Source organism: Micropterus salmoides, unplaced genomic scaffold (genome assembly GCF_014851395.1).
Source record: "Micropterus salmoides isolate LMB-PRFRI ecotype aquatic unplaced genomic scaffold, ASM1485139v1 Ms_hic_scaffold_4, whole genome shotgun sequence".
NCBI classification, from domain to species: Eukaryota; Metazoa; Chordata; class Actinopteri; order Centrarchiformes; family Centrarchidae; genus Micropterus; species Micropterus salmoides.
Window position 1 is genome coordinate 12,902,346 of NW_024043372.1, and position 14,355 is coordinate 12,916,700.

Sequence of the window (14,355 nt, forward strand, 5' to 3'; positions counted from 1 at the left end):
AAAATAATGAATGCAACTGTGTCATGGAACATACTCAGAAAGGTATGTAAGCTAGTCTTAACTGTCAAGCCTCTAGCTTGATTAAATTCAAGAGCTCTAAGAACAGATCTAAATTGTAAATTCACAGTATGTATTTGAAATGTTACTTCTACTTTCAGATGCAATTTTTAACAGCCGTGTTTCCCCTTTGTAAAAAAAAGAAAAAAGAAGTATGATAAATCACACTTATTTTTAATGCACAGGGAAGTACAACCATAATAAGCAAACTTTCATGTGTAAAATACAGTACTAAGATGAAAATTAAAAACACACATAATGTAAACAATTTCACATTTACATCTATAGAAAGTACCCCTAAGACACCATTAATGAGACTAATGATGCTTTACTTTTTGCTGAATGACTCTGAGTCCCTTGAGAGCCCTTGTGAACAATATTGCTGTCAGATCCTTGTGTCCACACATGCAGGCTACAGCCCGCCTACTACCCAGTCCCACCACTTCCTCCACAGCTCTCACACTTGTGCAGTTCTTTCACTCTCATTAGATATTCTCACCATCACATAAAGATCACACTTTAGTTGCTCACTTTAACTAAGGAAACAGCTACATCAGAATTTCATAGCAGTGGATAATAAAAACAACTCTCTACATCTTCTTAGTTTAAGAAGAACTTATATTTAAAAAAAAACTTTTTGGCAGTACTTTGGACCATAGTACAGCTGTATGCAGAGGCCAGCAGCTCAGGAGCGATGTCATCTCTACTTTCTCACAACAAAGATCAGCCACGCATCAGAAAGTCGCTCTCTGACTCTTCTCCAACTTCATCCGCTGCCACCACCAAGAGCCTGAGGGTAAGACCTAATTGTGTTCAATATTTTCAGTGTCTGAAATGCCATGGCTGACATAATGTAAACACTAACATTTAAGTTCAGTCATTGTCAAACAAATGTCTCTCTAAAAAACCACAGAGGTATGCCTGTGTGTTTGTACACCTTGCCATAGAATCTTGACATGCCATCCATAATTCAGTCTGTGTAGCCATAAATGACCTCTTACTGCCTCATTAGAAATGAACTTGAACGCTGTTTATACATGACAGCTGTTTGCTAAATATTTTTATAATTTCTTGTAATCCACTTTACAATGTCTATGGCACTATCACTATTGCAATATTTTCCTTTATATTATCAAGAGAAAATATGGAAAAGCTAAATTTCTGAATAGACTGTGTAGTCAGTGACCATTTAAGTGTTCCTGTGAAGCTATGATATCATGTTGTGCATTTAATTTGGTACTTTAATTGAAAATGAATGATGTACAAGCAATTAGAGATAGTGCCTGTGTTGTTTCATTGTGTCAATTTGTGTATTATTATCAGTGTATTATTTATCCCATTGTGCACTATACATGCTCATTTGAATGGGACATGTTCTTTCTACAACTTTAAACTTCACAAACATATTAATGGGTTAGTTTATAAGGTGATTTTTTTATGTGTTTGTGATTACTTTCTTGGCCATTGTGGTTACATGGTACACATCTTAGAACCTATAGGCCACGTGACACCCTAGATCATTTTAATCTCTCATAGCACGTTGACATGCTTCTAAAGGCTCCTAATAACTCACATAAACTTTAAAAACACATTTGCAAGTTGATGTGCATGAGCATGGAGGAACAAAACTTGTAAGTGAAACCAAGGCAAAGTTGTAATGAGCAATTCATCTTATCTATTTATGTAAACTAAGAATTCCTCTGGGAAGGATAAATGGAGAGACACAGAGAGAGGGATACAGGAAGAGAGTATGAAGAGAGAGAGAGAGAGAAAGAGAGAAAGCAGGGGGTGAAAGACAGGATGACAGGGAACAGAAAGAAGGCGGGTAGAGTGCTTATGGCCTGTGGGAACTCAGACAGAGTATTTATGGATGTTTATCTCTCTGCTAGTCCTACGGGAAGCTCACATTTTCCATTTGGGAATAGCTGGTCAGCAGGCAAGAAGTTGTTCATGGGATCTGGAAAGGCTGGAGGACAGCTTAGTGACAGAGACACTCACATACATGGGATAAAGTGTCACAAAAGCCTATGTTTCCATTAGCATCTGTTTATATGTGACAGTGCTTTAATCTAAACCAGAGCTTTTTCCATGTGTGCATACTGTATATCATTAATGACCGTTTACCAAGCATATCCAAGTGTCCAGGGACAGCCTTAAAGGGGCTGACATCAGAGTCTGGTGAAGATCCAGAGATCTTGTAAACGTCTGAGCAGAGGCGTATCACTGTGTTTACATGTAGTGTCTGTAACATAAAGCCCTGTTTCTTTTTTACAAGAATCCACTTGCCATGATTTAGTTAGACATGTAACTGTTTAAGCAGTGGTCACCAGTCTTAGTTTATTTGCCTGTCATAATACGTCTCTCTATGTCTAAAAGAATAAAGAACAATGCAAGATGGAACTGCATGTAAAAGTTATGTCAGCAGGAATCCAGTGCATCTATATTTATCTGATATATGCAGTAGTGATTGCTACAGGTGATGTTGATTGTGAGCATTGGTAAAGGTAATACAATTGAAAGAGCAAGTCATATTAGCTTTCCTAGTAGGAGAGGATGGGTTCAGAGAAGATACATGGCAACATTGTGATTTCTGTCTACTATGGGTACTGTTTTATATCTCGTCTTAGTGCCATTTTATCTTTTATGTGAAGAACTTTGAGCTGTCTTGTTGTTGAAAAGTGCCATAGAAAGGTCTAAGAGTGGCTTTGTGAGCATGCTAACATGCAAACATGCTGATACTAAGTTGGTTGTAAACACAAAGTACAGCTGAGCTGATAGGAAAGCAATTTGTTTTGCAGGTATTTGGTCATAAACTAAAGTATTATACAAAATAAGATTTTAACCTGATGATGGCACTAGATAAAAAGTCATGGGATCACCAAAGTTTCTACAATTGAATTTATATAATTGTGCATATGTACAGATGGGTGACATATTAATGGAAAAATATAAATAATTGATTGAGGAAACAACAAACACAGATGTTTCCACACAGGGGGCCTGGGCCCATTGAATAGTTTGCTGAGTATTTAAAATTATTGAAATCATATACTTTGGCCTTCACAGTCACCAGATATCAACCAAATTGAACATTTGCATCAGTGTGTCAGACAGCACTCTCCACATCATCATCATCATCATCATCATCATCATCATCATCATCATCATCATCACAAGCACAACTAAATAAGATAATATATTTTGGAAAAATAGTGTTCATCCTCCAATAGATACCCAGAGACAATGTATGCAACGGAGCATTGAAGCTGTTCTGGCATGTCATGGTGGGCCATTACCTTACTAAGACACTTTCTGTTGTGTTTTTTTATTTGTCACCTATCTGCAAATTAAATGGAGGTGCATATTACACTAACTGGTGGTGTAAGAATGAAACCTTTGTCCCTCACTCATAGTCAAACAAGTGGTGTTGAATTATGCTACATTTTCTCATCTTTCAATGGCAAGTTAGTTTTTAATTGTTTAGCTTCTGTTAAGACTCTGCTCTGCCGTTTAAAAATCAAGGAAGCCAAATCACCCTCCCAACTTCAGTTATACATGTAACTGTAGGCAATAATGAACAAATTATGAAAGTCACTGCCAGAGCTATTGCCTTTTTTGGATGTGTTTAGTTATCTGTGCTAGGGATAATTTCCTCTCGACTTCTTCAACTTGGCTTGGTATTTCAGAATCTCATAAACCTTTTCTTGGAAAACTGAAAAAAAGTATTTCATGAGGAATTCCTGGTAATGTCACTTCAAAAAATCACTGAGCTTTGCTTGAATGTAGGTGCACTGATAATGACTGTACTTGTTGACATTGTACATGTAATAAAACATGTCCTGTGTGCATGTCAACTGCATGGTTACAATATTATGCAGACGAAATGGTCAACATGGTACAAATATTTGATTTCACGTTGTCAAACAAATGATGAAGTCAAGCTTTGTGATGTCATTATTTGTGCAGTAATGAGCAGCTACTTAAATAGAGGATAGTTCATGATGGGGCTGAATGACTTGTTTATGCCGTATAAGGTTAATAAGGTACAATCAGGAATGTCCTGACACAAACCTGACATTGGCGTTGTTGTTGCATTTTTTATTTTGGTCAGTTCTAAAACATTTCCCCTCTATTTCAGCATGAGAGACTGTCTAGGTAAGAACCCTCTAATTTAATTCACACCATTAATAAATACAGAAGAGATTCAATTATCTCCTGAGAGAATGACAAATAAACAGGAATCGATCAGTGACTCATGAGAGTAAGTGAGCTAAACCTCAGTTGTACTTAATGCCTCTCTTATGTTATCAGATTAAGCTCATCTGGATCCTCTGATGTCTCCAGTGACACATCAACAAACCACGCCGAGTCCTATGTTTTACGGTGGGAGAACAGACTGTCTGCAAGGAAAAAGGCAGAAGAGATGGCTAACAATGACTATAAAAAGGCAGGTGATGCAGTTTGCGTGTTGATAATATTTCGGGCGACTGTTGTGTGCTCGAGTAACAAAGGAACTATTTGATGAGGCAGCGTTTCATTCAACCAATTATTTTCAGCACAGGGCATCATGGTGTTTAACAGAGTGGATAAAATGACATCCAATATATACGCAACAAGATGGCTGGACCTTTGTCAATTATCCAATGAAAATTAGACACATATATCCATGCTCCACATGGCTAACACAGAAATGTCAAAAAAAGTGTAACAAAAATTTACATAAAAAGTGTAGCAGGAATGATTAATCAGTTGGTCAACAGAAAATTGGCAACTACTTTGATAAGTGATAAGAAAAAAATATTGATACATTCTCTACTTTGTTTGTAAATTCAGTATCTTTGGTTTTTATGACTCAATGTGAGGGCATCTTGGAAAATGTGATGCACTTTCACCATTTTTTAAATATTTTATAGACAAAGGGATTACATGCTAGCGACTCTGTGAGGCTGTACTCAGGCACAGTAGTGTTTTGTGCTACATGCGAACATTAGCATGCTAACATGCTTACAATGATAATGCAAAGATGCTAACATTTGGCAGGTATCTTGTTTAGCAAGCTACCATTTGCTAATAAGCATCAAACAAAGCCCACTCAAAGCAAAGCTGGCACTCATAATTCAAGGTCATTATTTTAAACCAAAGTAATGGACAAATTGAAATTTTGACCTCATGATGTTGCTACAGAAAAAATCAGACTGTGACCAAAGTGATTACAATTCCTCCTGAGCGGAACATGAATGGCACACTTTGGTGTCAACCCAGCCAGTAGATGTTGATATATTTCACTGTATAAGTGACCTGTTTGTGGCAATGGATAAAATGTCAGGGTATAACCAAAGTAATTAGTATTCATGATCAGTGCAGCATGGATAGCCTATATGTACCAAAATTCATAGCAGTCAATGTTGAGATATTTTACTAAGAACCAAAAATGTCAACTTCATGTCATGATCAATTATGAAAACAATCATTGCTTACTAAACAGTTAAAACTGCTACTCAAACAGACAATGTGGGTTTTGTTGTCAATGTTTTTTAGTCTGTGTGCTGTGAAAACAATCAAACACTCCTTTGGAAATCTTAACAAGTGTGTGTTTTGTAGATGTATGAAAAGGCGCTGGCCACCAATCAAAGGCTCAAGTCCAGGCTGGAAACAAGTAAACAGGAACTTGCCATGATTCAGGATCAACTGCAGAGAACACAGGTACTGTATATACAGTAGTCAGCTGTTAATGTTCCCAATCCAGATTAATGAGTGTGAAAGAACCGAAGGAAATGGTTGCTGAAAAAGTACCTAAAAGTTTCTTCAAGTTATAATTGAAATCATTCAGATTTTTCTTGTCAGTACACACAGATATGTCTTCCATATGATATATCATTCTTATGATGACATCAGGTAATACTGTTACATGAAAGATAGCAGTTATAGGAAGCTGCAATGTAATTACTGTAGGGTGCCAGGTTTGAATTTTGGAATAATAACAGTGAGCTGCTTTAGAGTTTCTGTGTGCTACTGTGTGTATATTAGATATTTTACATCAGAAACATGTGCTCACTGTTATGAAAATGCTGCATCCAGTTTCAGGGCTTTGTACTATCATCATTTTCGTAATAACCTTTCATTGTTGTAGAAAGGAAGACAGGAAGATTGTAGCTCCAACATGCTTGAGACAGAAAAAAAGGTATATACCCACTATTATACCAATAATAAATTAATAAACATGTTTTTATTCTGCATTTTGATTTATCTTGTTTGGCTCATCTTAATTATTTTTGTGTTGAATGTTCTTCTTCATAGGAAAGCTGGAGTCTAAAAAATAAGATATCAGATATGGAAGAACAGTTGAAGGTAATTCAAATATATTACACATATCTAAATGTCCTAAACATTTGTTATTTAATATTCATGTCATTGTTTTTCACATTCACTCCCCTTTAAAAATATCAGTAGTTAACAATATAGCAGGATCTCTTACCCAGGAGAGAGTTAAGCTTATTTGACATGAGGAAAACAATGAACAATCAAATCCAAACAGTGTAAAGTGTCTGTGGGACTTGGAGCCGCAGTGTTAGCTGCTCTGTCTACAGTGGTTTTAGCTGACATCATTTGTCACCATTATGCTCTGCTGGCTGTGGAATGTGTGAGCACTTTGACACTGCAGTGAGTGAGCCATCAGTATTCATCTGCAATCCAATGTTCACAAATGTCTGCTGTGTTATGCCCCAGAGGATACACACAAAAACCTGCTGTTATCTGTGAATGAGATGTCTAAACAAACATGAGATGCTGGTCTGAAAATAGACATTCACAACAGAGAAGCACTGCTGCTTGTATTTAAATGAGCAAATCTGTGTGTCACTGAATGCAAGCGTACACGATAATGTGTGTTTGTACAGGTGTAATTGTATTTGTTTTATTGTAATACATTGCCCAGATTCATTCAGATCAGATAACCCTTTTTTGTGAAGCTAATACTGGACTAGTCAGCAGAAAGTAGAAATGTTAAAAAGTGTGCCTGTGTTTAAGTTCACTTTGGACCAGAGCCTTAGCTTACCTTAACTTTGTATCCCGACAGTGACTCAGTGTGAGATGATTTTGGCACAGCCTCAAAATCCTTAAGTTACTGCCTTTTTAGTACACAATCCTCTCTTCTTATCACTATCACTCCACAGCAGATCAACTTTTTTCTGCCTAGGACTGATGAAGCCCCTTTAGCATGCATATTTGTTTGAATAGAGGACTGAGAATTTTATCCTTCATCTCTTCCACTGGAGACACATCAGGAGAGAATCCTCTTTATAGCCTGTATGGACAGAATTTGATTACAGCAACTAATAACTCTTACATATTACAATTTTCTATTTTGAGATAGACTTGAAAAACTGTGAGCTGTGGGTGTGCTGGACATGCAAAAGCATGCCTTTGTTTTGAAGCAGTAGCGTTACATGTTTGTCATGAGTGTTCTGTTGGGCCCCAACTCTATTAACTAAATTTTGATGTGATGGAGGCTGAAAAGGTTGCTAGAATTGCCAGGAATCAAAAACAGATCTTTGTGCATGGCATTTGAAAATACTACCAATATATGAATTCACTTTAAAACGACAAGTACAATCTGCAAAATTAGCTGTACAGTTACAATTACCCCACAGCATGTAAAGTAGACCTATAGTGAATGTATATTTAATGTTGTACTATTATGATGAGACATATATTCTAACCAGTACAATGATCCTACCAGGTTATGAGCAACATGTAATTTTACATGTGTGCCCACTTTGGTTGTCTCATGCTCTTTCTTCAGGTTAAAGCAGAGCTTAAAATGGAGAACCAGAGACTGAAGGATGAGAATGGAGCTTTAATCCGGGTCATCACTAAACTATCCAAGTGAGCCAGGAAGCAGGAAGGATGAGAAGAAGAGGGATGGATACCAGAAGTCATACCTGCATTCTTCCTACATTCATCTTTTGCCCAGAAAGAATGTATGTACATAGTTCTCCAGTAATTTTGGAAACTACAAACATTTACAGGGATAAAGACACATTTCACATCAGCTACGAAATCTTCCTGTTACTTCCTGTTACTTTACTGGATCTACAGAAGTAAGACATTCCCAGACAAAAAATACACTAAATTAAAATTCATATTGTATATTCACAAGATATTTCTACATAAAGGCAAATACCACTACGGCCATGTTGTGTGTTTTTCTTCACTGTGTACATGAACAAATTGTCCAGGTGTAAACTATTTATGCATAATCATATCAACACTATCCCTGCATACATAAATGGACAAACTATTACAGGTATTTCCACGGAGGCATTACCATGGAAACTGCAGTATTTTGTCCATTCCATATGCAGACCTTGAAAATCTTCTCTAAGCTATCAGGAACAGCAGATGATGGATGAGCTACATTTCCCCAGGAACGTGGGAGCGTCATCTCTGATTTAAGAGCTTCACCCTGAAGAATGATGTCGCCTATGACAGGCTTTTCCTCTTAACCTGCACAAAAACATTTCACAAGTTCAAATTTTGCACTAAAGCAAAATCAGACTTGCATGTAAAATATGAATCAATACATGGTGAGTGGAGAGGTTTCATTCTCTTTTTTAAACAAGTAATCATAATTGTCTAAACAATCTCCCCTCAATGTCCATTTAATTGCTCTTCTGAAGCTTTCAGTCACATAAAGATCACATAAAGATCACAATCTTTATCAGCAGATTGTTAGATTGGCCAATCCCAATGTCGAACTGAACTTTGAGCCCCATCTGTTAAGTCAACTGGAATCAGAAGTACTTAAAGTGCTCAAACAAAGGACATTTGAATAATTCCATGACAACTGTCCAAACAAAGATCATCATCAAGCTCCTATTTTTCTCATGCTGTGTATGATGCCACCCACTGACCATGAGTGGAACAGCATCCTCTGATTCCATTACACACCACACAGGACAAGGCTACTTAAAATGCCTTTATTTCCTATGATTACATTTTGACAACGTACAGATATGTCCTGAACACATCCCATATTTTGGTTCCCTTGAGTACTTCAGTTCTACATAGAGTGATATATGAGTACAAGTCTTTTGGTCTTTTTGTTCCCCTATTTTGCTGGAAAACATGGATTTTGTACGGAAATAAATCATGCAGTTCACAAAAAGGCACAACTATTGACACACCTCTACAACAAGACAAAAACAAGAGGAGTCAAGAAAGGCGTTCAAGCATTTCCCTTGTCTATGTTGCTCAGAAAGTGAATATGATGGCATAGGATCCTGTATCATGGCTATGTTCACATAAGAGGACTAAAGAGGAACCATTGTTGAAGCAGCAGGTTGGCAGTATTGCATTGCGAATGTTGTTTTGCACTATTTGGGTCTGCTTTGTGCTCAAGATAGCTTGTGAGACCCAGGAAGACGGGGATTTTGTTGCCTGCATTGCAGAAAAGTGACATAATATAGGCCATTAACACCAATAAACAAATACACGCTCTATTGGTCCTACTGCAAATACACAAAAAAGCAGACAGAATCTGATGGCAGGTCATATACATACATGAGAGTGAGTTAATTAAATGACCCTAGGACAGACTGACCTGACACACATTGTAGAAAAGGGTGTAATGTTCTGCTCCTCCACAATGAGATCTGAACTTAAATTTGACATTGTGGAATTGAGTCTTCAGAAAAGATTCGATATTAAAAATGCAAAATGTTTCTGGTATGTATTTCTCTCAGGCCCTTGAACATAGAGAGTTAGCTACATTATACTCTAAAAGATGGACTGTTGTGAAGACTAGGATTGTTCATCTTCATGCAGTGTATGGTGTAAATAAAGGTTTCTCTAATAGTAAATGACAGTGACAGGGTAAACAAATCCCCACATTACAAATGGCTTGATAGACACAGCATCGATATCTCAGAGCATGCACAAGTGACACAACACCAGCTCATCCCATTGCAATCCATTAGTTAAACTGTGTGTTCATTCGAGAAAGTGACATTTGTAATGAAAACATTATTAATTGCTTAGTTAGTTGACTGGAGCTACTTCAGAGTACTGCATCAATAAGATGCAGTAATAACATTTCACAGGACTAATTCAGCACAGAAACAATATTTTTTAAAAACTATACAGTGAAATTAATTAATTAATCTATTTCTATGCAAATTACTGGCTTCATTAATTTCTTATGTCTGTAAAAAGTATAATCAGACATATGTGAGCAGGTTTATTTGAAAAGCAATAAGATGACATGGTACAATTTAATGAGGTATGGAAGGAAAAAGGGGCTACAAGTCGATTAATTTGCCCACTGATTCTACATTTAATAAACTAAGACTTGACACCCATCTGGCAGGATTAAATGAAGGAAACACTTATGGTTCACTAAGATAGAAAATCAAGGAGCTGACAAATATTCTCCTTTTCTTCTTCTTCTATTTTTTAAAAATATATATACAGTTTTCTGGTCAGCGACCAACACACACTGTGTGCAAGCAGAAATGAAGAATAATTACATGACTTGTAACCCAAGCATACTGTAACACTAAATTTAGGACAGAGGACACATACAAACAATGACAGAAAACCAGACAATCATGCGGGCATTGTGACAAACTAAGTCGATTTTTACACATGAGAAACCCTGCTTTAATTCCACGTGTTAAAGGAGCCCATGAACCCTAATGTGGAAAGACATACATTCAGTCCCATTCAGCAAAAATACATACACTTTGACAGTCAGTGCATACTCTTTTTTTTACTCTGTTTTATTATCAAAAATGACACAGAACACAAACACACATACACAATATAATTATGGTTCCTCTTTAAAACATGCTACTATTTACATCATCTTGTAAATACATGCTGTAGCGTATTAACATTTGCAGATTTGCGCGATGCATAATATTAACAATAGGAAGAAGTAGTATTGTGAATGGACCAATCTGTGTGCTGCTGTACACCCACCTGCAGAATTATTTCACTTCTAGTGAAAATATGGCCTTCTATGTAGTAAGACTGGGCTGTAATAATATGAATTTTGTACACAACTTAATGCATAATTCTAAAGTGAACCACTACTGAATACTTAATGTTAACATTCAGATATTGAAACTGTAGAATTCAAGTATTTTACTTTGGCAAGAATATTTTTGAATTTATATGGTTTTACTTCCCCTCTCTGATGTTTCCAGAAGGTCATTTCAAGTTGAGCAATTTTGAAAACTGGATTTTGTTTTTTCATTAATTTCTTCAAATTCTGACTGACTGAATTCTAATTTCTCTTTGGTGAAATTGGCTGACAGAGTTTCCCAACCTTTCATGTCGGATGTATCCTCACAGCTCAAGTGGTACCTCTTCACTGACACCAATCGTCATGATCCAAAAAGTGTCGTGGGTGGGAGTCACTGCTGCAGAACAGAGGTCTGATCATTTCATTCTGGCTTGGTTTGTCAACCTTGGTAGCCTGAATTGACTGAATATTCAAGACTGAATATTTCATCCTGAATTGACTTGGATTTTTAGATCCAAAATGACCAACTGAATTTGAAAATAGTTTCATATAAAAACCATCAAATCAGTTTTTGAAATGTCAGATAGGGAATTAAAACCACATGAATTTAGATAAATAGCTCAAACAAGTAAAATATTTCAATGCTTAAATTTCAACATTATGTATTCAGTAGTAATCAAACTTCACAATTAGGTATTGAGTTGCTTTAAGATTTAAATCCTTATGCCATTTATTTTGCTTCCATACCTCTGCACATCACAGTAACACAGTCTGTCTGCAATGAAGTCGTAACACCACCATGTTGCAGCACTTTGGTTCCGTGATTACAAAGCTTGTGGCTGATGAGTAAGCAATCCAAACAACATGAAATACTGCGAGGCATGATACATGCTAGATTCTGCAGCTCTATTTGGTTCAAGCAAATGGTCCAAGATATTGTATACGCTTGATGTAACATTAAGAGCAACGAGAGACCGGAGTCATCCCTTGTATGTGTACACATACTGTACCTGGCCAATAAAGCTGACCCTGATTCTGATGTAGCACTTGCCGTGTTGAGATTTCACAAACCTGCATTTCGTACTTGACTTCAGGTTCTCTTAAAAATTGCAGCTACATCTTACATTTCAATTCTCTATAAAAACATCTTTGACAGAAATCCTCATGTTGTTTGACCAGAAACTATTGTATTAAGTATTGAAGTGTACCACAGTATGTTTATGAATCTACAACATTTGTCAAAGACAGACATATAAACCCGATTCATGGATATCAAAACAAAAACCAGATAGATGGCGCTTTTTATAAAGCAATTCAAAATTGAAAATTGATTGTATTGAACATCATTGGTAAGCCTTCTAGTATCCTTACTATGTGCACAGATAAGTAAGATTTTACATCCAAGTGGTCAACACAGCTCAAGAGAGATTCCAGATGGCACATTCACAGTGTCCCTGACTACTTTTGGATGGTATTCGCTAAAGAAAACAATGAAGCCTAATGTATTTCTCAAAGTGTCACATCAGCAAAGGCACCCTTGTATTCCTGCCCTACATTAGATCTGTCTGAAGACGAGGAAATGTGTGTTGAACCTAAATGCATAGATGTGCCTTCATGGCAACACAAAACAAGCAACATAGATCAGTCAACTGTGTCATCCCTGCCATACTATATACTACTGCACTGTACGGTATGTATCTCCTTCTCAAATGTAAGCTGATAAGATGAAGAGATCATTTATGCAGATTTCTATATAAATATATTGCAGCATGGATCGCTGCAGTCAGTGCTGACCTCATTCATTCACAATTAAATCTTTTTGCATTAATAGACTTAAACAGACTATGCAGGAAATAACCCAATACTACAGTACTTTCTATTGCAAGTTATAGCACACTTATTAACAAGATACAACACTGGGCATGGTGTATGCAGAGCAGTGGGGAGGTAAGTAAAGCATGCTCTATAAACTAAACTAAAGCTTTATTTCCAGCATTGTTTTCACCAAGACTTCCATTCCATGTCAGCACCCTTAGAATCAGTTTCTATGTTTCTTCAAATGAAAGAAAGACCAAAAGTCGATCATTCAGGTACCAGTCACCCGATAACTCAACACCACTCCTCTCAACATACACTAATGTGTGAAATGTGATGCTTAAAAAGAGTTGTTTTTTTGACTTAACCATGAATGAGCAGATATTCTAATATGTCTCTTTTTTGCTGAGCAGGTTTCATGACGAGTAGTCATGTGTTAAGTCATAGGTTTCATGCAAAGTAGGGGTTGGGGCTGGATTTCTGAGTTAGTGCATTAGCTGGTTGGTGGAGTTCGTTACTTCTTTGCAGCCAAGGATGCCAGCTGACCATCAATATCCTCCTCTGGCTGCAATGGATGCCACTGGGCAATGGGGCGGCGCGGATTAGCCAGCATGTCGGACCAGTGCTTCAGACCTAGGCCAGTTGCCTTACTGCCCACGAAGATCTTCCCGATGGCATCATTCTTACCAATCTTGTCATAATCAAACACTGTGACTGCCACCAAGATTTTCTAAGAAGGAAACAAGAGATAATGTTTAAGTAAATGTAATGAGTGTGAAAACGTTTGTAGAGGGGAGAAACAAGCCTTAGCTTTACTCCCATGTCTATTATTATTATTACTGATAAAGGATAAATATTTTGGTTTGACTTGTACTGTACCTGCATCTGTTCCAGCGGGATTTCAAAGCTGAATGACTCGTTATAGTAAGGGTTTAGGGTGTTCTTCTTCACTGTAGTCTTCTTTTTCTTCAGGCGCTTACCCCCCTGCAGCAGCTGGATCTTTACATAAGGATCTGCAAAGGGCATCAATAAGATCAGCAATAAAGACCATCAAGGCAAGTTATTGTAAGATAAGACAAGATAAGCCTTTGTTAAAGTGACACTGATGTGATTAATAGCAGCAGAGTCAGCAAGTTTAGTATATGTAAACAGCATACACAAGACTAATATATAATATGTTTAAGTAATGATACTTAGTGTTAGTCTGTATTAATATGGAATTATAATAGAACTAAAATATAGTATATAATGTAATAAAACATATATTATAATATAGTACAACTTAATATAGTATGGGATATTAGATAGTATAAAGTGAAATACAGAAAGATAGTAACGTAATATATAGCATAGTTCAGCAATTAATAGAATATCAAATATGGTATTGTATAGTATGATACAGTATTTAATCAATAATAGTGTAGTATCTGAAAATATATAAATTAGTCAAATTTGTG

At 36.6% G+C, this 14,355-nt stretch overlaps 2 protein-coding genes across 4 annotated transcripts in view; one reads left to right on the top strand and one right to left on the bottom strand.

Moving 5' to 3' along the window:
- Positions 1–496: 496 nt before the first annotated feature.
- LOC119886926 (protein phosphatase 1 regulatory subunit 12B-like) lies at positions 497–8,124 on the top strand. Its single transcript, XM_038697920.1, has 7 exons — positions 497–853; positions 4,196–4,212; positions 4,369–4,504; positions 5,659–5,760; positions 6,188–6,238; positions 6,355–6,405; positions 7,859–8,124. Exons 1-7 carry the CDS (start codon positions 752–754, stop codon positions 7,943–7,945), a joined length of 546 nt encoding a protein of 181 aa, XP_038553848.1. The 5' UTR covers positions 497–751; the 3' UTR covers positions 7,946–8,124.
- Positions 8,125–9,025: 901 nt separating this feature from the next.
- LOC119886988 (synaptotagmin-2-like) overlaps positions 9,026–14,355 on the bottom strand; it is a 33,939-nt gene continuing 28,609 nt past the window's right edge. For all 3 annotated transcript variants that reach the window (XM_038698009.1, XM_038698010.1, XM_038698008.1), the window contains exons 8-9: positions 13,778–13,911; positions 9,026–13,628 (exon numbers count right to left, since the gene is read on the bottom strand). In XM_038698009.1, coding sequence (XP_038553937.1) covers positions 13,413–13,628; positions 13,778–13,911 — 350 coding nt within the window. In that variant the 3' untranslated portion in view covers positions 9,026–13,412. The remainder of the gene's footprint in view (positions 13,629–13,777; positions 13,912–14,355) is intronic.

What these genes read in the sequence shown, in the direction of transcription:
- LOC119886926 (XM_038697920.1), top strand. Translation starts at nt 752, where the DNA reads ATGTCATCTCTACTTTCTCACAACAAAGATCAGCCACGCATCAGAAAG. An exon ending in ATCAACTGCAGAGAACACAG is followed by an intron (nt 5,761 to 6,187) that starts GTACTGTATATA and finishes TCATTGTTGTAG; the next exon opens with AAAGGAAGACAGGAAGATTG. An exon ending in TGCTTGAGACAGAAAAAAAG is followed by an intron (nt 6,239 to 6,354) that starts GTATATACCCAC and finishes TCTTCTTCATAG; the next exon opens with GAAAGCTGGAGTCTAAAAAA.